Source organism: Pelodiscus sinensis, chromosome 3, assembly GCF_052426305.1.
Source record: "Pelodiscus sinensis isolate ZL-2025 chromosome 3, ASM5242630v1, whole genome shotgun sequence".
In the NCBI taxonomy this organism is placed as follows: Eukaryota; Metazoa; Chordata; order Testudines; family Trionychidae; genus Pelodiscus; species Pelodiscus sinensis.
The window spans coordinates 171498136-171521826 of NC_143054.1; the positions used below are offsets into that span (position 1 = coordinate 171498136).

General features: G+C 41.5%; 1 protein-coding gene across 1 annotated transcript in view; it reads right to left on the reverse strand.

Moving 5' to 3' along the window:
• The window catches only part of MTA3 (metastasis associated 1 family member 3), a 183950-nt gene that overhangs the window by 128493 nt on the left and 31766 nt on the right, over positions 1-23691 (reverse strand). Inside the window, exon 4 of the mRNA XM_006133984.3 lies at positions 3281-3407. Within this exon, the coding sequence (XP_006134046.2) occupies positions 3281-3407 (127 nt within the window). The remainder of the gene's footprint in view (positions 1-3280; positions 3408-23691) is intronic.

Below are 23691 nucleotides of genomic sequence, written 5' to 3' on the forward strand. Positions count from 1 at the left end.
GAATATGCGCTGAGAGGCCAGCTTTTCAATGAGCTGACCAGGATGCTGTGCGCAATCCAATCCCCCTCCCCTCTTCTTCTCTTCCCCAGGGCCAAACACCTCCCCTCCCTGCTGTCACTCAATCTCCCTTCTCCCCCAACCTTATGTCCGGGTCCCAAAGCAGCTGCCTGTGCTCAGCGGCCTGCTGTTAGCACGGGCAGGCTGAACGCTGTGTGCGCTGGGGACCGTGAGCGGAACAGTGCGGGCCGTGAACGCGCATGCGGCTCATAGTGGCCCAGCCGTGAGAGAGGCTGACCTGATCAGTTCCGGGTTCCAGTTGATGCCGGACTATCAGGAGTGCCGGACAACTGGATGCTGGACTATTTGAGTTTTACTGTACTTCCTTTGGCCAAAGTGGACAAGCTTCGAAATACTGATGACTTCTCAAGTAACAGACTAGACTGGATGTACTGGGAGACCCAAAATTGCCTTGCATTACCAGCCTATAATTGTACCCTTCTCTTCCATTTACCTTTGTTCCTTGTTTCTTTTATCGCAGCATCCCTTTTAGTCTCATTAGGATGTGTCTACACTACAAAGTTAATTCAAAATAACAGTAGTTATTTTGAATTAACTTTAATAGCATTTACACAGGCAAACCACTATTTTGAAATAAATTCGAAATAGTGGAGCCCTTATTTCGAATTTGGTAAACCTCATTCTACAAGGAGTAATGCCAAATTCGAAACAGCTATTTCGAATTAAGTGCTGTGTAGACACTTAATTAGAAATAGGGGGCCTACAGCCCTTCCCAGAGAGCCCTGGTGGCCACTCTGGGCACAACCAGGAAAGCTTATTCTCCTCTCCCTCAGCCCCGGAGACATTAAAGGGGCCAGCTCCAAGCCTGCCAGCCCAGAGCCAGCAGTGGACACCGGAGCCCCCGACCCAGTGGCCCCAAAACATGAGCCAGCAAGCCACTGGCAGCCAGCCCTCCACCACTCCCCAAGGGCAGTCTGCCAGCTCACAGGAGCCTGACAGGGACTGGAGAAGGCGGGTGCCTTCCTGGTCCAGGGTGGAGATCATGGACCTTATTCAGGTTGGGGGGGGATGCCCCCAACTTCCATGATCTCAGCCCTAGTTGGAGGAACATGGCCGTCTATAGTAGGATAGCTGCCAGCCTGGCCACCAAAGGCCACATGCGAACCCAGGAGCAGGTTTGCATGAAAGTCATGTTGGTCTGGTGAGACCCCCAACCCTGAGCCATGAGCTTCCCTTCCCCCTTCTTCCCCTTGCTTCTCCCTTCCAGTTCCCTCCTCCCTGGTTTCCCCCTCCCCTCTCCCACTCTCTCTCTTCCCCAATGTGGCCAGACAGCCCGCCTCCATCACATCCATCTTATTTGCCTCCTTGAAGCATACAGGACAGAGAAGGAGCAATAAAATCAGCATAGTCTATGCTGGCTCATCTGATCCTGAGAAGCTGAAACATAGATATGAGAAGAGAGTGATTAAGGCAATAAGCTGGCCTTGAGGCTGCGAGAACTGCCACCGGCTGGCACCTATGTTGATTCGAACACACACACAGTCCCTGGAAGAGGAATTTCCCACTGAGAAAAGAATCCCCAGTAATTCCAATTTAGTTATCTCTCTTACAAGTGTAAATTAAGTTCACAACTCCCTTGTAAGAACTGGTCTCACAGCAGACAGACCAGCACCAATTGGCATTACAGATAAGAAAGAGAAATACGTGACCCCATGAGTATAAAAGATGGGCCCAGCACACACTCACTTTGAGTGTCATTCTACCCTCTACCTGCTGGTCAGGTTAGGTGTTTGACCTCCCGAGGTTCTATGGGGACGCCCACCTCGTATTTTCGTCTTTCCTAGGAATTGAAGGACTGGCCCTGGCCTGACATGCTGGAGTCGAGAGGCACAGAAGGGGGTAAAAACTGTACCTGGATGTGGTCCTCTGTCTTAAGTGTACACATAGAAAGAGTAAGCTGTTACTTGGTACCATTATTTCTATTTTTCTATCTTTATCTTCTTTGTAACCATTTTTAAGATCTATATTTTGCTAGCAGTATCTATATTTTGCTAGTAGTTAAGAAATAGAGCAATAGCCATTGTAACCATATGATTTATAAGCTTCTTTAATAAACCTGTAACTGTTTAAGTTTTAACCTGACTCCGTCAGTTGCTGTAACAGAACCAAGCACAATTTAAAAGAACTTCAGCCGGTCTTAAGGGACAGATATAGGGAGCCCTGACTGTCGGCTGACACCCTTGCCCACCTCCTTTTCCCAGTCTCCCCAGAGGTCCATCCCCCCCAGTTTGGTTCAATAAATCCAGTTTCTATTTCTGACATCAGGAAGGGGGGCTAGGGACGGGTCAGTGGAAGGATGTGAGGGAGGAATGAGGCACGAGCCCCCAGTGGGGAGGACCAGGGAGGCTCTGAGGGCTCCTCGGGGTGGACGCTCTCTCCCTCGGGGCCTCCTGGATCCTGACAGCCCCCCAGTGGACCCCCGGATGGCAGCCTGCAGCAAGTGCAGCCGGTCTGATGGCAATGACCCCACGAGATGCACCGTCATGCCCAGGGGTAGCTCTGGCTCCATGTGGCTTAGTGCTGTGGTGTCCCGAGTGCGGGCACTCAGGGCACTCCAAGACAGGACTGCTTTGCTGTCCCTCATCGAGGTAAACAAGCAAGCGGGGAACCCTGAGAACTGTCTGTCCAGGGTGAGGGTAGGGTCCCTTTAAGTACGGAGCTCAGTTAGCCTCAGGCAGCAGCCCCACACATTAAGTCCCAACTTGATGCCCTGATGGCACTGGTTCTGGCCAGCCTTAACTTCAGTTCTGGGTCCACTCAGTGTGGCCGCACTATTTCAGAATAACAAAACGCTATTTCAAAATAGTTTTTGTGTATAGATGCGTTATTTCGAATTAGTTATTTCGAATTGTCAGATTATTGAAAAATGAAGGAAGATATGGGTAGAAGGATGTCAAATCTATACCCCCAAACTATAAATTTTAATGTTGTTTAAATATAAAAGATCTCTAAGGATATGATAGCAGAAATGCTCTTGTAACATTTAGCCAAATTCAGGCATTATATCTTTTAGGGTTATCAACAAATGGGTTGGATCAAATTTCCTTTTAAATCTTTGTATCCTGTCACAAACAGCTCAGGATTGCAATCCCAGCTATACAAGTCTCCAGCTCAATCCCCAAACTGTCTGGCCATGCTCGTGGGCAGAGTGGACAACTCATTGCAACCGCCAAAAATTAGATACTCTTAAAACTTTTTTTACCTGATATGTGTTGCAGGAAGGGACTCATACTGGCGAGAAAGAAAGAGCTCTCTGTGCTTCAACTGATGCTTCTGTTTATCAGTCAAATCAACCTCATTTGTAGTTTCGGACTCTTCTTCAACTTCTTCTGCACAAGGGTGGAAGACAGTATGAAATTAGCTCTGCTATGTAATACAGTTGTATCCTGGACCAGAGAGCCCTAGGATCCCAGCAGCCAGAATGGTGCCAGGAGCACAAAGGCCTGGGAAGCCTCCAGGGCTGCAGAGCCCCACCGACCCAGTGGCCCTGGTGCTGCGGAGCCCCGACAGCCCCAGAGCTGAAGGGGTAGTGACAGCACCAATGGCCCCAGCAAAAATGGAACCCCAGACGCCGTGAGGGCAGCAGAGCCTGGGAGAGCTCTCTGCTGATGAACCCAAGGAGAGCCCTGAGTCGGTCAGCAGAAGGGTGGAATTGACCTCCCTTGGCCCAACAAACTCCCTCATTCAGGGAGGTCCAACCTGTATATCAATTGTTGTCAAACAGGTTGCTATTTTATGCAGTCTTGTAAAATCATTTAAACACCATATGTGTTATTAAATTCCTTTAAAAATGATATTTTCTCTTCCTCTGTTTGTGCTTAGGAGTCTTTGAAATGAACAACTCTACCAGACATTGCCATTAAAGCTTTACAGTCTCTCACTAGCAGCACAGAAGGAAAATTTTAAGTATCAGAATAATTTTTATCAAAACAATAAGTACTTGATATAACACAGTAACTAGAATGGCACACATCGTATTAAAGTTTGCAATATTTTAATCTTTTAAAAGCAGAGCCATGTATGGAATATTTTGTCACTTTGCTCCATATTTGAACCTATACAAATCTAAGATACGTTGGAACCAGGTTGGCACGTGATAAATCCCACTGGGGCCAACAGGAGTAGATACTGCTGGGCAGGATTGTAGTGGGATTAAAATAGCTTCAAATAATCCTGAGGCACTGCTATGAAAGCTGACTGAGACACCTCAACAACATTGCTTCTGTATTGGTAGTGTTTCCTATGTGTGTCCTAGAGTTAAAGGAAATACTACAGTGACAGTCCCCTTAACTATTCTTCTACGCAACATGGATATTTTACAACAACCCAATGTAGCGCTGATGCTGCTAAACACTTACGCCTGTGTGTTCTGTCATGATAGAATGAGGATTCTCTCCAAATTCAAGATTGTTATCCTAATCCATCTGTTCCTCATTGCCCTCTGGCTCCCTAGTGGATCTTTTCATAGCAGCAGGGGAGAATACTCCCTGAAGCAACTCTAGCTATGTGGAAGCCCAGTTCTCCCACCTATCCAACTGTCTGCCCTACTAGGTAGGCTGCATATGCAAGGGAGAGGAGAGGAACAGTTTACTCCCTACTGCCACCAGCCCCACATGTACCCTTTCTGGTGAGGTATCAGAGGTAAATCACCCACCCTTACTTACATATAAAAAAAAGTAATTAAAAATAAATGTCTCCCACAGAATCTGAACCCACAGGTGTCTCAGTTCTAACACTGGTACTCCAACACACACAATGCCACACACTGTTGAGACTACAACCCTTTCCAGAGGTCTAATTAACATAACAGAGCCAAGCTGCAACTGAACACACCTGGGGTGCCTTGACAACAGTAGGTAGAACTGTTGCCACAGTATTACTACGGTAATTACTTCCTTCATTTAGTCTGTGTAATATCTTACTGTTCAGACCATGTACCAGAGACAAAGTCAGCTTAACAGTTTACATTTGTAGAGATCTGTACACTACTGAAACACAAATCAATAGGAAAGGGAAAGAAGGTTGTTAAAAGAAAAATATGTCGATCAAGAGGGAAAAAAAGCAAAAGTTTACCTTTTATACAGGAAACACTGCACACAACTCTCTATTCAAATGCTATTTTTAAATGGTTATAACAGTGTTAATTTGTGTTACACACTATTAAATTTCTTACATGGCAATCTTGTGCTCATCATAATACTACATCTTCTCTGGGGAAACTTTGGCCACTTCAGATAAAAAAACTATTATGCCTCTTCTTTATGAAGTTAGTAATTAAAGATGAAAAGCAACAATGGGGAAAATGTGAAAGGTTAACATAATGGGTTTGACAACTACAGTGAAGGTGAATCACAGTTAGAAGCTATATCTGTTTCAGCTACAGTACCAAATCCTAGCAGCAAAATATATAATGAAGTTCAAAACATCAGTCTTTTCCTCTTCAAATACAAAAATGTCAGCAGTTTTATTTATTTACATATTTTTTATTTATTTAGAGTGTTTACAAATCCAAGCTCTTGGCATTCTTTGGGTATATTGGCCACCTCCACCTTTTAGAACAGGGGTGGACAATAATTTTAAATGGGGGGGCACTTTACTAATTTTTGAAGTGGCCCCAGGCCATCCTGGAAGGGGCGGGGCCTCGGGCGGAGGGGGCAAGGCCAGAACACTTCCATGCTCCCCTGCCCACAGACCCTGATTGGCCTGGGGGTAGGAGAGCATGTCAAGTCTTTGCCCCGCTCTCTCCCCACCCACAGAGAACCGCCAGCTGTTCAGAACAGCTGGTGGCTTCCTCTAGACACCTACCCCCCTTGCGGTAGGAGGAGACTTTGCACACGCCCCTCACCCCAGGTCAATCAAGGCCTGGGGGCAGGAGGAAAAAGGGAACTTTCACTGCCTGCTCCCCACCCTGCAAGGGGCATGCAGAATGAAAGTGCTGTACATCCCATGTAGGGTAGAAGGAGACTTCACACACTCTCCCTACTCCCACGCCAATCAGGGCCTGGGGGCAAGAGGAACGTACAAAGTCTTTCACTCTCTGGCCTGCAAGGGGTGCGAGGAAAGTGCTGATTACATCCCTTGCATGGCAGGAGCAGGAAGCAAGACACTTTGAGTGCTCCTCCCGCCCGCAAGCCCTGATTGGCCTGAGGGTAGGGGAGCACCAGGGCATCCGTGGGCCAGCCCTTGGCAGCCTCTTTGTCCACCACAGTTCTAGAACCTACTCTAGCCAAGCCCTGGAGGAACAGTTTGCATATGGACATGCTTATAATCAGTTTAAGTTTGACTTACTTGCACTAGTGAATTTGCATGCGCAAGGTAAACTGATAAAACCAGTTTTAAATAGGGTTGCCAGATGGTTTCAACAAAAATACCGGACACACTTGACATTACATCACAATCTACATTACATCGTATTTAGAAAATACCGGACAGTTATATTTTCTCATTTATATTTTCTCAATTTGTTTCCTGAACAGAAAGGTCAAATACTGGACTGTCCGGTTCAAAACCAGACATCTGGCAACCCTTGTTTTAAATGCAATGAGTTGCACCAGTTTAACTACACTCATTTAAGATAAACCAGTATAACTTGTGTGAGTAGACATGCCCAGTCTCCTCCTTTCCGTATCTTCCTTGCACTTCAAATATATAATTAACTACAAAAGCACACTACACAGCTCTTCTAAATCACATTCAAATGTAAAACCTCAACTACACAAAAATAAATCCAACTGTAGGTGTGAGCATACTGGTCAAGTCTAGACTGAGTTGTTTGTCCATAAAGATGCGTGAGGCTTTCTATTTGAGTAATTCAGTTTTCAATTTAGCTTTAAAGTTACCCTTTAATTTTGCATTGTAGATTGTACCCAGCTGCCTCAGCAGTTTACACTGAAGGAGAAGGCTTCTGAGGCTTCCCTGGTGTACCAACCAGAAAGGCTGGATCCTTTGATGTATGAATCCTAACCAGAATGCCTACACTTTATCCTTTTATTTCAAAAGTCTGGTATGAAAAAATCATCAACATAACCTCCCTTGGGTTAAACCCAGAAGTTCTAAAAGATTTTCCTAAACCCTTAACTGGCTTCTCAAGTATATCCCACAATTCCCTTTTTCCTGGATCCTCAGCTTCCTGATTATTTTACCTTTCATAAATGATGAGACACCAATTTTGTTAATTCATTGTTTCACTAACCTAAAAGACCAGGTATTAAATGGTAGCAAGGCCTGAAGAACTTGTCCCATATTACTCAGACACCTATATTTGCTGTGATCTATTTCTGCACAAGGTATAGTGCTTCTTGTTGTTTTTCATCTTCACGTAGCATATTCTCTATGTACATATGACATCCAGACTGATAGTCTAGCTTTAATCATTTTCTTTAGTTAACACACATCTGTCAGAGACCCTCAAAACTGCTCCTTCCTGCCATCAATATATTTGCATATGTCTTAAAAAAAAGTAGATAGCAAAAGAAAGAAAGAAAAAGATCCACAGATGTACATGAACTTCAAAACACCTACTTAATATCACTTTTACTTTAATTCTAGATTAACCAGATGATTGTGTGTGGAGCGCTCCTTCACTAGATAGATTTTTTCACCTAAACAAATTAAAGTCCTGTGCTATAACCACCAGACCAGACACACAGAAATAAAAAAATAATCTAGGTTTGGAATCTGCAGTGAAGTATTTATTTTTACTTCATAAACAATTGTAAAATAAAAATAAAACTCATGGATCAATACAAAACTGCATTAATCAAACCTAAAGGTACATCTACACTGCAACACTATTCCAAAATAACTTAGTTTGTGTCTGCACAGCAGGCAATTATTTTGAAATAGTGTCAATATACTGTCAAGCTGGAGGACTTCTTACTCAGACTCCTGTAACCCTCATTGTACGAGGAATAAGAGAAGGCGGAGGAAGGGTGCTCTATTTTGAAATAAGTGCTGTGAAGACACACTCATAAGCTATTTCGAAAGAAGTTACACAACTGATGTAGCTCAGTTTACATACCGGTAGCTTATTTCGAGTTAAGCCTTGCAGTGCAGATGCACCCTAAGTGTGAAACACAATATATAGATAGATATTTACACTATGCATGAGTATTTGACAGTCTTGCTGAAGTCACGGAGCTCAGATTTGTTCTTGTCCAGGATATACTTAAGCATTATACAGGGTTTCGCATGTTCTGAATCAAAACTAGAGCTGAGATTTTGCTGCTTAGGAGTTTATTGTTGATGTTGTTTTAGCTGTAAAAACAAAATCTGTGACCTTGTCTTATAAGAAAAAGGTAAAATAAAACAGCAAAAATTCTTTCTCCAAAGCACCACAGGCTAGGGATGTCAATACGATTAATCGATAAGCCAAGGGCTGGTGCTGCACTGTACTGCTCCCTCTGTATCAGAGGCGGCAACGTGGAGTGGCAGGGAGGTTCCCAGGAGTGGGGCCAGGAGCGCACTGCCTGCCGACTCCATAACTGGGGACTATTGAATAGTCATGTAACCGATAATATTTTATGTGGTTACACAGCTATTCACTTAATCGCTATGTAACATCCCTGCCACTGGCAACTCACCTCGATCCTTTCCATGCTGACATTTCTAAGATCTAGAATTTGGAGAGGCAATAATATATCCCAATCAATCTCTTGATAATGAGGGGGGAGAAACTTTTTAACTTGGGTCTCAGTTCAAGGCAACATTTTAATTACATGCTGAACTTTGAAGTCCCTGCTGTGCAGCTGATTTAAGGCCTTAAAGAACGATACAGTTAGGCATGCATAAGAGCTGCACTTCAGTTTCTTGCCCTCTTAATTACTGTATGATGTGGTGTTGTAGCCATCTCAGTCCAAAGACAGTGAGGTTGCCAACCCTCCCATTTTTCCAGGAGTCTCCTGGAACTGAGCTCTACCTTCTGGAGGCTAGTGAAACCAAACCAGGAGATTTTAGGCTTCTAAAAGACCAGCAGTGCAGGTCAGTGGCACAGCATGGCTAAGGCAGGCTCACAGAAACGGCAGCCACATCCCTGTGGCTCCTCAGGTGTGGGATGGCAAGGGTCCATGCATGATCCCTGTCCCAAGTGCTGACTCCACAGTTTCAATTGCCCAGAAATTGTGGCCAATGGGAGCTGCAGAGGTAGTGCTTGCAGGCAGGAGCAGCATGCAGAACCATGTGGTCCCCCCACCCTCAGGGGCAATAGGGGCCTGCCAGCCACTTCTGGGAAGGGCCTAAGGTGCCTGTGATAGTCCTGTTGTGCTACTAATCGGGAGCCACCTGAGGTAAGCAATACCCAGCCATAGCCCATGCCCCTCACTCCCTTCTGAACCCAAACTCCTGCCCCAGCCCTGAGACCAAGGTTCCCTGTAAACCAGTGTTTCTTACACTTTTTAAGATGGAGGAACACCAAATAATAATTTTTTTATGAGGAACACCAAGGATGTTTTGTTGAGAAAAAAAGAAAAAAGAAAAGAAAAATAGGGTGGGGGGGGGGGGGAAAGTTATTGAGCAAAAAGGGGTGCCCATTTTGAACGCTGTTGTTCTCCGCAGCACACCTCCAACTGCCTTGCAGCACACTGGTGTGCCACGGAACACAGTTTAAGAAACACTGCTGTAAACTGTGTGCTCAGCTCCACTCAAAAGTTCAGAGCTCTCTCCCAGGGAGCTCAGCTGACCAGCTGTGGAAGGGGAACGGGGGCATTTGCCCTCTCACAGAGGAGCAGAAGCAGCAGCAGCTGCTGCTATTGCCTGCTACAAATGGAGAAGCTGGCTCCAGCCTCTATTCCAGTCCTCCCCATTCCCCTCCCCACCCCCATGGAGGGTCTGTACTCGCTGGGGGTGAGCAAGTTCTCCAATCAGGGGGGTAGGAAGTACTTGGAGGATCGTGTGACCCAGATCACGGTGGAGCTGGAACTGTTTGCTGAAGGGGAGATGAGGATCCCCCCTTCCAAGGAGCAGATCGGTGCTTCATTGCCTGCCAGCAACCATGTGGAACAAGCTGGGTAAGTTACAGGTGCTGTCAGATTGGGACATCTTTTCTACTTTGCTCCCAAACCCTGCTCTACCTTGTAAACCGCTAACAGAGCGGCAGCATCACCCCTCCCTCCCTGCTTCTCCCCTAGCCCTCCCATTGGGGAATTGGCTGGGCAGAGATCCCCGCTGCACATTCAGTTGCCTGTTCACTTCTCTCCCTGCTACTTTGCCCTGTTCTTTCCAATTTGCACCATCCCGCCTACCTTCCCCACTCCATGATAAGAAGACAGTACCTCTCTCTTCCCCCCTCCCCTGTGTTTCCTACCCTCATCCCGTTTAGAATCAGGTCAGTATCTCCTCCAGTGAGAGCAAAGCCAAACTTCGCCCTGTGCTGACACTGGAAATGGGAAAACACTCCCAGTTTCAGCCATCTCTCGAATCACTTTAGGTGTTCCGTCCCACCACCACCTCTTTTTTTTTCTCTCTCTCTGGTAAGTTCCATGCTTGGAAAGCTTCCCTTCTTAGCTGCCGGAAACAGGACAGCCACAGGCTACATATGCAGAGATTGCAAATGGTCGGGGGGTATTTGGTTGAATCAAGACGGTAAGGATTTTTGGGGGAAGGGAAAGCATCTTGTGAGGAAACCTTGTGAGAGATGAAATGCATGGTAGGACAAGGCTTTGGATAAAAGAGGAGGGTGATTGTGAAGTTGTGTGTTGCCTTGGGAACAATGGAGGATGGAGCCCCTGGTAAATTTGTTCTGTAGCTGTTATCTTAGTGAGTTACAGGAGGGGTACTTCTTGGAGTTCACTTTCAAAAGACCTGGAGGGAGATGGGAGCAAACTACATGGGGAGAGAGGTGCCAGGACACTTGCATGATTACATTTCAAAAAAAGTTTACATACGTGTTAATGGCTTATGGTAAGAAAGAAAAAGTTTCTTGTACAGAAGTGTTTTGGAGTGCTGCAGATATCAAACTGTGGTCTTAATGATTTTTTTAACACCTGTGTTACTAATTAATACATGAGAAGTTGTATTGCATTAAGGCCAGATCTTTGCTATCTGGTAGATTTCTAGCTCTTGTGAGTCAGAAGTAACAAGTACTAGGTGTGATGCTAGCTGTTTTGTAGGATGAAACCTTATTTGCAAGCACTTTGGAAACATGGATCTGTCGACAAACCCTGAACCCATTTGTTAATTTGCTCTGAGGCTTCTACTCTTTGAGCTGGTGACACACACAAGATAAATGTTTTAAACAAGGAAAACGTCTGGTTAAGAGGTCTGTTTCACTTGTATTTTTAGAGCATGGATCCTAAACATTCCTCAGATAAACTGTATAAGCAAGAGTAAATGCCTTTTACTCTCCTCTCCAGTGGCAGTAAATATTGTGCATTTCAGCCATGGAGCCCGGGATCTGCGGATCAGCTGTTAGGCGACTGTTCCTTTAAACCACACATCCGCGCAATTCAGAGGAGCAGCTGCGGGGAGCCCGGGGTCAGCTGGGGACTTCCCAGTTGATCCTGAGCTCCCACCGCATTCCTCCAGAACCCGGGATCAGCTGGGTTCTGGAGAAATGCCATGACCCCGGGCTCCTAGCGGCATGCAGCAGTATCATGGAACCCAGGATCAGAGTCCCCCGCTGATCCCGGGCTCCATGGCTTTGAAATGCACAAGAGCCCCCGCTGGGGACTCTTGTGTATTTCAAAGAAGGCACCTACTTACAGCCCAGAGTCAGCAGGACTTCCTGCTGGCCCCAGGCTGTACGCAGAGTTCCACATTCCTCCTTTGAAATGTACAAGAGCCCCAACGCATTCCATCAACTAGTTGACTAGTCAATTAATCCCATTTTAACATCCTTATCCCATACTCCAAACGCCTTTCCCCCATTCCAAACCCCTGTCCCTACCCAATGAAAGTAAGTGAGGGTGAGGGTGACAGAGTGAAAGGGGGGTTGGAGTGAGTGGGGTGGGGCCTTACAGAAGGGATATAGGAAGGTCTTGGGGAACCAGGTGGGTTTATGAGAGTAAACAATTAGCAACCCTAGATACTAAGAGAGAAGATGGGTGAGGTAATCTTTTGTTGCACCAACTTCTGTTGGTGAAAGATAAAAGCTTTCGAGCCTACACAGCTCCTCTTCAGCTCTATGTAAGCTCAAAAGCTTGTCTGTCTGTCACCAACAGAGGTGGGCCCAATAAAAGATACCACCTCTTACACCTTCCCTCTGAATTATTAGCATACCTAAAGATTCCCAGCACATACAATATTTGATTCCCTAACTGCCAGTCACTGGTGTTATATCAGTCTCTGGGTGGCAAAGTTCTTTCAGTTGGTTAGAATTACCACATTATCTGAGCATCACTATTTCTTCTGCAATACAGAAGCTTGGGGATTTTCCTTATTATATGCTAAATATTTACACTTTGGGGACTTCTAGCATCAAAATCTGTGCGCTAAGAGCAAGTAATATATATCCAGAACAAGCAATAACTTGAGTGAGTTATATTGAGAGCTGGATGATCTCGGAATGGGTGGCAGAAGTAAGTGCCAGTATGAACAACTGGCGGGAAAAAAAAAGTAGAATATTTGTCCAATCTGCTTATGGGAGCCACAACACAAAATTAGCCATGTTTGAATGCACCTGTATTTGAAAGTCAGCTTTCTACACAAAACATCAGCATCTTTTATCTATCCAAAAAAAAAAAAGCGCACAGTGACAAACTTCCTCTTGCTTTAGGAGATCATCACTTCCTCTCACAGAATGTTGCCTGTCAGGTTTACAAGAAGTAGTTTATCATTGAAATAACAAAACTATCCTTGCGAGTGGAGTGGCAATCTCCAGGAAATTGAAAAAAACACACACTCCAAATGCTGGACACAGGAAGAAGGCAATAGAAAGCTATTTCCCTTTCTAACACCAGAACACCAATGTGGGTGCAGCACACAAAAAAAATCCAGAGTACCATATTACAGGGCAAGCTGGGATGAGGAATTTGAAGTAACCCTTTGGATTGTTAGCTAAATTTGCATGTGTCTACACTACAGAGAAGATTGAAACTGCCGCTGTCAATCTTCCAGGGTTCGAATTAGTGGGCGTAATGAAAACAGCTAACTTGAACTGAGAGAGGCACTCTGGTCGATGATGGTAGCTCTGTTTCTACGGGGAATAAGGGAAGTCGAAGGGTGAGAGTTCTCCCTTCGACTTCCAGCAGCATGGACAGTGTCAAAAGTCGAATTAAGATACTTCGACTTCAGCTACACAATTAACGTACCTGAAGTTGCATATCTTAATTCGACCTTATCCCATAGTATAGACATACTCTTAAGATGTGTCTAGACTACATCCCTTTTTCAGTAAAGGGATGTAAATTAGGCATGTTGATATTGCAAATGAAGCCGGGATTAAATATCCCGTGCTTCATTTGCATAATGGTGGACTCCACCTTTCTTCGAAACGGGGCTTTTTCAGAAAAAAAGGCAGTCTAGGCAGGGATCTTTCGAAAATAAAACCCGTTTTCAAAAGATCCTGTAAACCTCATTTTTTGAGTACAGGATCTTTTGAAAAAGGGTTTTATTTTTGAAAAATCCCCCTCTACACTGTCTTTTTTTCCCCCCGAAAAAGCCCCGTTTTTAAAAAAAGGCAGCAGCCGCCATTATGCAAATGAAGCATGGAATATTTAAATCCCAGCTTCATTTGCAATGTCAACGTGCCTAATTTATATCCCTTTACCGAAAAAGGGATGCAGTCTAGACACACCCTTAGAGATGAAAGTGTTTTTGTGCCCCAGACGTGTAAGTTTTCAGCATTTAAGACGGAAAAAAAGAGGACAAAATCTGGAGACCAGAACCAGCAAGCAAAATGTGCTTTTATAGTTCTAATTCTATTTTCTAACTTTATATGTTATGTTTGCACTTTCTAATAAGCAAATTGCAAATAGCTACTTTGCATCTTGAATTTTGAGCACTACTGAGATCTAATGGTTCTTTTGCTGCAACAGTTATGGGGAAAGACTCATCCCTTTTACTCTGAGGTAAAAGGCTCATGATAACAGCCATCTGTATCAAAACAATAAGCTACAGTAAATGGGAGGATTTTTTACCCAAACCTCCTGCAAAGAGAAAACGAAAAGACCAAATTCAAAAAAATCTAATTGATTCTTTGATAGTTTTCCTCTTCTATATCCATTATGAGACTCATATTGGCAGAATACGGTGGCCTCTTTTAATAAGGTGGAGAGCACTATATGATGTAATTATAGTCTGTGTTACTTATATTATTCCCTATTCTATGTTTTGAGCAATTCTCTTTTAATTCTGATGCTTAACTAGCACTATGACTTTATACTGCCACTACAGAAAACTGCTTACTTTTAGCATTAATAAAAGAACAGGCTGACAGTTTGTCTCTATACAGACATTGCACTCATTTAACTTGAAATGGTTTAAAACCCAATTTTGTTAAACCGGCAAAAATTCCTAAGTGAACACATATTGGTTTAAATCTGGCTTATCAGTTTAGCTTGCATCTGGCTTAAATTGGTTTTAGAAAGCAAGGTTTAAAACCAATACAACAGTATCTACACACAAAGCTGCATCAGTGTAACTAAATTGGTTTTGTTCCAATCAAAGGAATAAACTTTACGTTCCATAACTGTTACTGAACCGTCTCGTCTCTCATGTACCCCTTTATACTAAACTAAGCCTTAATATTTAAAAACAGCATGCTTCATGTGTGCGGCCAACCTGACATAGAACCTAGAGATAAAAGAATACAAAAATACTGTCATTAAGTAATAACTTAACTACAAAGATCAAAGAAAAGACAACTAGGCATGGATTTCGTTTCAGTTTAGCAAGGGCGGCACCAGTGACACCAAATTTGTGTTTACAGCTAGGATGCTAAAAATAACTACACTGTGCGGCTTTTTTAAGTTTTTGTATACTGTCAAAACAAATACAAGGAAGGAAATTTTAAATATAAATATATGAGTAATTTTGTTCATATTACAAATAAGAACCTCTCTCAGGTGGACAGCTGGTCAATTTGCCTAGAGTATATGAGGATTATTGCCACGTTCTGTACTGAACTGAATTAGTTGTTATATTTAACCCTTTGCAGTATAGTTAAGCTGCTTAACCCAACTCTGGACTAGATTATTCTGGACTAGATGAATGAGACAACTCACTTTGGAGAACATTTACCCACATGAATAAGGGCTCCGTAACCTAGCCCTATCTGCTTATACCAGTTTAGGACACTTGAATCATACAGTTTGTTCAGACTCACCAAAAATGTTCTAACACAATTAGTCATTGTGTGGGTCACATACATACTACTATCCAGTAGTACTGAAAACCTAAAGTAAAGTTAATTTATACTGTGAAACTGTTTTAGATGTTGCAGTCTTGATATGCCTTTCACAAATTTTCATCACTGTTGTTACATTACAGTTAATTTTTGTTTAAATGAGAATTTACTCCCCCATATCTTAGTTTCTCTGACTATTTTTTAAAAGACCTATGTTTCAGGAACCTTTAATAACCATTACTAACTAACAAACCATACTGATTTACAAGTAATATTTGGACAGTTTTAATTATCTGCAAGTGCTTTTGGGCTACTAAATGATATTACAATTTCAATTATAATGGACTGTTTCTCAGTTTTGAAAACTAAGATGAGAAGAAGTATCATATAAAAATGACTACTACTTCTGAAAAAAATGTCACTGTAATACATTTATTTCCTCTAGAGGAAAAATAATATATTCTGAGTAGTCCTATAAACTAGTTACAGATACAATGGTACATACTCTAGATTTTTCCATTTTTCATGATTGGAAACTATTTTTATGGCAGTACAAAGTCTGTTGATTGAGTAAATAAAGGACTAAGGGAAATGTGAAAACAATGTTGAGCACACATTAGTGGGTCAAAAGTGGGGAACAAGGAGACAAACTCATGTACTGCAACTTTTGATCAGATATATCTATTTCTTCTCCTTTTGTCTGCGTATTATCTATTTAGATTGTAAACATTTTGGAAGGAAGATGTCCTGTTATGTATCCGCAAAGTGCCTAGCGTATTTGGGTCAGGTTGTAAGTAAATATTTTAATGTAAAAAAAATCCTACTCCAACTGTGTATGACAGTTATTTTAAATCCTGAAAGTTAAGAACTCTGATTTAACAATAAATCAGATATTTGTTAATCAGGCAATTAGAGCATCATCATTTTAAAAATCTAGTTGTTAGACTGTTTAGATTACATAGTTAAGGTCCCGAAAACACTAAAAAAATGCCCACTTATCCCCTCCTTTTAGATGAGAGAATACCGCCTGCTGCCACACACAAATTAAATGCTTTGTTGATTATTCAAAGTACAGAAATACAATATATTGTTGCAGAGTGACCTGCACCCTACTTCTTGCTACACCAGAGACTCCCATAGTTGCAGGTGGGTCTATAACCAGTATGTTCCAGAAAAATACAGAAAAAGTTGATCTACAGCATGTATCTGGAGTGTAATATCTGTGACCAATTTAGGAAAAGAGATTAGGGGAGTTGTGTATCCTATCTACAGGTGGAAAACAGATGAGAATAATATTGTGAATGAAACTTTACCTCTAACTCATACCTTAAGGTGTCAAATCATCAATCAGAGGATTGGTTTTGATCTCACAGGGCAATATGCAGATGGCTTCCAACTCCACCTTCTAATCACTAGACAACACAGCTACTCTATTAGTATCCAGCTACATATAATTTAATACTTAACAAGGCCTAGATCCTACAAATATATATGTATGTGCTTAACTTTACATGTATGAACTTGACTTCCAGGGGACTAATCATCGGCATAAAGTGGACAAGTATTTACAAGATCAGAACTTATTTGTATTACTGAAGAACTGAGCCAGGACCCATTTGTTGGGTAAACCACAGATAATAATATAAATTCTTTAAAAAAAATAAAATTAAAAAAAAAGTTTATCCTATCAGAGATTTAACTACAAGAGATTTTTACCCAAAGGAAATACACACACATAAGAAACTTTTCCAAGAGGTATCACCAACTTTCTTTTTGAACTGAGGTCTTGCATATTTTTCCATTTCCTGTGAGAGTTATCTGTAGTCAGGAAATGCTATTTCTAGTAGGAAAAAACTAGTTTTTGTCCTGCTAAAAACAGTAAATAAACTAAACAAAACAAAAAAGCACTCTGAAAAACACTAGAGACTAAAAGTAGCAAAAAACGAGCATGCAACAAACAACATTTTCTACCCAGCTCTACCTCGACATAAAGTCTAGTTACAGAACAGTCCTTCCTATTGGCTGTGTCTACACTGGCATGAATTTCCGGAAATGCTTAAAACGGAATACTATTCCGTTTTCAGTTTTTCCAGAAAAGGAGCGTCTACATTGGCAGGCTGCTTTTCCAGAAAATCCCTTTTTCCGGAAAAGCGTCTGTGGCCAATGTAGACGCGCTTTTCCAGAAAAGAGCCCCGATCGCCATTTTCGCGATCGGGGCTTTTTTCCAGAAAAGACTACTGGGCTGTCTACGCTGGCCCTTTTCCGGAACAGTGTTCCAGAATAAGGACTTATGCCCGAGCAGGAGCAGAATAGTTTTTCCGGAATAGTGGCTGATTTTGTACAGTAGAGCATCGTTGCTTTTCCGGAAATTCAAGGGCCAGTGTAGACAGCTCGCAGCTTATTCCGGAAAAGCGGCTGATTTTCCGGAATAAGTGGCCCAGTGTAGACACAGCCATTGTGTCAGGTATATAAATATAAGGCCATTCTAGAGCAGAGAAAATGTAATACTTTTAAAATCCCTGTATAACTTAGAGACAGGTTTCATAGTTCCAAATTCTTGACGAATTTACATGTAAAAATGTAAGTATGCACTTTTAAGAACAGAGAGCTCCTAAAAGTCAAATTTTCAGTATGATACAGTCATCTACTAACATGGTCCATTCATTATAATAACAATTACAACAGAGAAACTTAAGCAAACCTAAGCTTCTTTTCTAACCACTCCCATGGAAAGGAAATAGCCTTTCAAAATCTATCCATTGGCAAAAAAAGAAACGAACAGATTGCACACACAAAAATTTCCTCTCAGAATGGCATATGACTTCCTGAATATGAGTGATTTATCCTCTCTAGTGTCAACAAAGCTCCAGTCACTTCAAATAGATATTTTCTTGGGTGGTGTCAGGAGATGGGAAGATGTGTCTGTTCAGCACATCAAAATGCAAAACTTAGATGAAGGTTTTGGGGAGTTGGTTATTGGTTCTTGAACAAGCTCAAATACAACTCGGCAAAGCACAATGTCTGCTTTGAAAATGGCAACCACATAATTCAAATGACTTTATACTTGTTCACAAATTCCTAAAGAAGTTTTTCTTTTATCAACTGGAAACCAGAAGGAAAGGAAGGCAAGATATAAGAGTTCTCTAATCCATGGATTTAGATTAATATTGCTTGCAAGGGTTGCCAGGTGTCTGTTTTTTTTCCTAGAAAGCCAAGTCGAAAAGAAACCCTGCCAGTTCTGGTCAGCAGCACTGACTAGGACATTAAAAGTCCAGTTCACAGCCCAGCAGACCCGGCAAGCTCTCTGCCCAGTTTCACAAAATTCCCAGGAGGCAGCCATCATGTTGAGCTACTTTGCAGAAGGGTGACCATGAAGGCTCCATGCATTGCCTGCATCCGCAGGCACTTCCCAAGCACTGGCTTGGCAGCTCCCATTGGTTGAGAATTGTGGCCAATGGGAGCTGCAGGGGCGGCGTCTGCAAGGAGCTCCCTTTCACTACAAACTTCTCAGCCCCACCCTCTCCAGTACTCCAAATCCCGCATCCCTGGCTTCAACTGAGAGCCCTCACCCCCAGCCCAATGAAAATGAGTGAGTGAATGAGGGTGCATCTAGACAGCAGCGCTATTTCGGGATACTTCCGGTATCCCAAAATAACGTTTTCCACATTTTGACAGTGCGTCCCTTATTTTGAAATAGCGTTCAAAATAATAGGCACGCTATTCTGATGTTCCTATAAACCTCGTTCCACAAGGATTAAGGGACATTTCAGAATAGTGCTCTATTTCTAAGTTAACTCAAAATAAACTATGCAATTTGCATAGCTGAAACTGCGTAGCTTATTTCGAGCTAAGGATGCAGTGTAGACACCCTGAATGAGGATGGGGGACAGCGAGCAACAGAGGTCGGAAGAATGGGGTCTCAAAGAAGTGGCAGGGCAGGGACAGGGCAAGGGTGTTCAGTTTTCTGCAATTAGAAAGTCGGCAACACTAATTGCTTCATATATGTTTTGAGAAAATCATGAACCAACTAAACAATGTTCACCACAAAACTCTTTTCTTATGTAAAACATGCACAAACAGGAAATTTGAGATAAGACATGCCACAGGTGCCTTGGATACGAAAAAACATATCAGAAAACTGATCAGGGTTCTTTACATAACCTAAAACTTTACTGAAGTTTTTAACTGTTCCACTGATAAGGAAAGCAAAGTAGCTACTATGTCTCTTCATCCAGAAGAAGGTAGAAGACTATTGTAAGGATTCTCCAGTAAATTATGTAGTATTTGAATGTGCCTATTATGACTCTATAGTTATTTTATTTCACAACTGGTGACCTTAGTAGTTGGCCATCAATCAATTTTCTGACTACATTAAAGTGCATTTGTACAACTGAAGTTCCAGCAAAAAAAATCCAGTCAAAATAGTTTTCTTTCATGTCTCCATGTATTTTCAGGGACAATTTTCATATTATTATTTCATATTATTATTGTGGCCATGTGGGATTTAAAAGACATGTAATTAGCATTAGTGAGAGTTAACTATGCGTATGTGCACTCTGTAAATAATAGAGTCCTATCAGTGTAAATTGCTAAAAATCATTAAACCCTTTAAAACTATTAATTCAGCTTTCAGTACAAAACATCGCATTCTCATTGTACTAGCTACTGTAATAGGACCTTTATACTTCTACCGTGGCTTATTGTAAGGTTTATTTTTAAATCAAAATGTGAAACAATGTAGAAAAGAAATCAATCAGTAAGTAATCAATCAATAAGTAAGTACATCAGAAGTCTAATGAACTTATGATTTTGTTTTGCACCTAATATTTTCTAGTAACACACACATTTCTTTGATATGAGCTTCTTTAAAATACAATCTTAAAAAACAGGCTATTTATCACGAAAACATACCAAATTAAAAGCAGTAAAATTTTAGAAGCTTTCTCATAAATGGCAAACTCCCAAAGAGCATGCAGTCTAATTCTCTGTGGAAGTTATCATTAAAAAAAATGTCACTTTGTAAAATTTATCTGAGTACTCTACTTTCCATTCTTCGTGGAGAAATTCCCCATGCCAATGAACACTTCATATTTAGATCCTCTTAAAAATAGCTTTAAATTCACTTGCAAATGGGGAGAGGAAAGTATATTTTGAAATGTACAAATATTATTTTAGAATTACAAATCTTGGCAGGAGTATTAAAAAGTATGTATTGTAACTGAAACCACTTAAACTTTCTGAATTCCTTTATTTAACAAAGATTTTCAAAATTAGGGATGTGAAAGGTTAACCAGTTAACCAGTAAGCATCATCACCACCCCGCTGCCTGCCTCCCCTTTAAATTAGTTAACCTGTTAAACATCCCATTTCTCTGGTTAACCAGTTAAACAGGATTTTACATCCCTGTTTCAACCCTACTCAAGATGACTGTTTCTATTTAAATAAAAAGCATAAATAAGTCCACTAAAGTGTATCCTATTTTTGTAGGGATAACATATTAATGTATTGAAATAATGTATTGAAAATGTGATTCCCCCAAATGGAAGTGGTGATTCCCCCAAATGGAAGTGACTCCCCATAATTTGTTCCCCACAACTTAAAGTATTTAGATTTATTATTAATTCTTCTTATTATTATTATTTGTTAAGATTGTTAAATGTTTAGATTTATTATTATTATTGCCCCTTTAGAATATAATGTATTAGGTCATGTAACTTAGAACTGTTAAAAATATAATCCTATGTAACCAGAAACAGCCCCCCCCCCCCCCCCCCCCCCCCGCCCTCCGTGCTGCAGGGCATGCTCAAGTTTGTGCAAGGGGCTGCTTGAAATTGACATTGCAAAGATACATTGTAACAATGCATTGTCAAACCACTAACTCTGCTATGGGAGCCAAGCCCTGTAATTGACGAAGGGCATTGTTACATAATTGACGCCTGTTCTCTTTAAAACATTGTAACTTTACTCAGCACTCAGAGAATGTTTTAAGCAATACCACCCAGAAACTTTTTGTAACTACAACTCTGATATATGTAAAGTTATTATTACCAGAAACTTTTTGTAACTACAACTCTGATATATGTAAAGTTATTATTATACAAAAACATTGTATGGGAAACATTAAGGAATGTATGTAAGAGAGAGAGAGTGCTTGGATGATGAGTGAATGGTTCTAAGAGGTGCCAGCCTGAGAATACAGCAACAAAGGGCTGAAGAAGGCGTCAGGTGCCAGTGCAACCAAAAGGTGTCAAGTGGAGAAACTGGAGGTCCACCCGATGAGATCACTGATGAGCACCTGGCAGCCACCCTGGAGACATCAGCATGATACAGCAATTTCCATAGACTGGCATAGGAAAAAATTCCTATAAGAACTAAACAAAAAACTATGAAATCAGAGTCCAAGGTTCTGCTGCCAGCCCACCAGGAGCTTCAGATGCGCATCTGATCAGGACTTCGCTCCCCACTACCATCACTTGTGTACAGAATACCTGGCCAGTATTCTGTCACAAGCAACTTCCAGGCTGGTAACTATAACAATACACAGAACCTGAATAAATGGATAAATGAATGTTTATATGTATAAGGGTTAAGTAGTTAAACAACGTTGTTTGCTTCTATCTTTTCTTTATTTTTTTATTATTATCTTTACAATAAATGTGGCTTTTTGCCTTATCCCCCCCTCAAAAGATCCTGCTTGCTTTTATTTGGTATAACATTTTGGCCAGGCTGTTTGGTTTGGGTTTTTTTTTTTTTTTGTAAGTTTGCTGGAAGTTCATTGTGCAACAGTTCACTCTCTATGACCCTTGTCTACAAATGCCATTTACTAGTATATTGTTTGTAAAAAAAAGTTTTCGCCCTTTATTCAGTTGAATGAATAGGGATTTTGTTTGTTTAGAATGCTGATGCAGACTCTCGTACAAAAGAAAACAGTCATGTTAAACCATTTCCTTTCTGATCTTTGACTTATGTTTTTTTATTCAGAGGCTCGTAGATGTATCCTGGAATTCAACATGGGGGAACAGACAGGAAAATGTCCACAGACACTATCCTGACATAAATTATAGTGAATTTAAAATGATAAATGTAACTTTTTATGCAACAATTGTATTGTAACAAAGTTTTACGGTAAATTATATTTATAATAAACAACACCAGAAGTGAGCATGTCAGATCAGACGCAAAAAAGTTTTGGTTATGGCCTGCGATCACCCAATTATTAGACAACCATTAATAGTTCATTCAAGAGAGATTCTCTTTGACTTCTTCCCCAATGTAAAGAAAACAAGTAAAAAAGTCAGCAGTATTCAGTTTCAAATTCAATTATAATCAGCACATCAAAACACCTACACCACTGAAGTGAAATAAATTCAGTATACAGGCAGTCCCCGGGTTACGTACAAGATAGGGACTGTAGGTTTGTTCTTAAGTTGAATTTGTATGTAAGTCGGAACTGGTACATATTGTAGGGGAAACTCCAGCCAAACATTTCTCCAGAGCTCAGTTTTATTCTCCCACACCTCACTTCCCTCAGTCCTTTATTCTCAAGCTGAGGTGTCTGCTGAGAAAAGCCGCTCCACGTCTCCCTGGTCTGCTGGGTGGGGCGCTAGCTTCGTGTCTCCCTGGTCTGCTAGGGGGAAAAGCAGCTAGTGCGGGGTTGCCTCACTCCGTTTGTAAGTAGGGATCTGATGTAAGTTGGATCCATGTAACCTGGGGACTGCCTGTATATGTTAAATAGAGATTTTACAGATACCAGGTGTTAAAAAGAGAGAAGGAATAGTTTCATTGGTATATTGACCTGGAATTTATTATACACAAAATAAATCTACAGCCACTCTTACATCACATTTCTTATTCTAGTATAGTATTTTGTAAAAAAAAGGGCTTTCTGTCATTTTTAGGAATTTCTTTACCTGTTCAAAAGTGTAAGCCATCTTTTACATCAGTGTATCACCTTGACACTGTACTTCAAAGTAGTACCCCATATTCATCCATGTCATATAACTGTAATATGTTTTGTACAAAATAGGTTTTTGAGATATCATTTTTAAAAGTTTTGAGCCACTGAACAGTAATATCTTCCCAGATTCTATGTGCTATCCTTGTATATGAAGCTCTTCTCTCTGTGTGTTACTGAAATATGTTGTGAAAGTTGTGAACTCCCACATTCCCAATGACCCTCACAGAAAACTTCTCAAAGATGGCATGTAGTCAGGCTGCTTGACCAATATGGGTAGATCCCCATGTCACAAGCATAGATCTTTCCAGCATCATGGAAGATATTATAAAAAAGGGGAAGTGGCATCATTACTTGGCCTTTCTCCTCCCCCACCTTC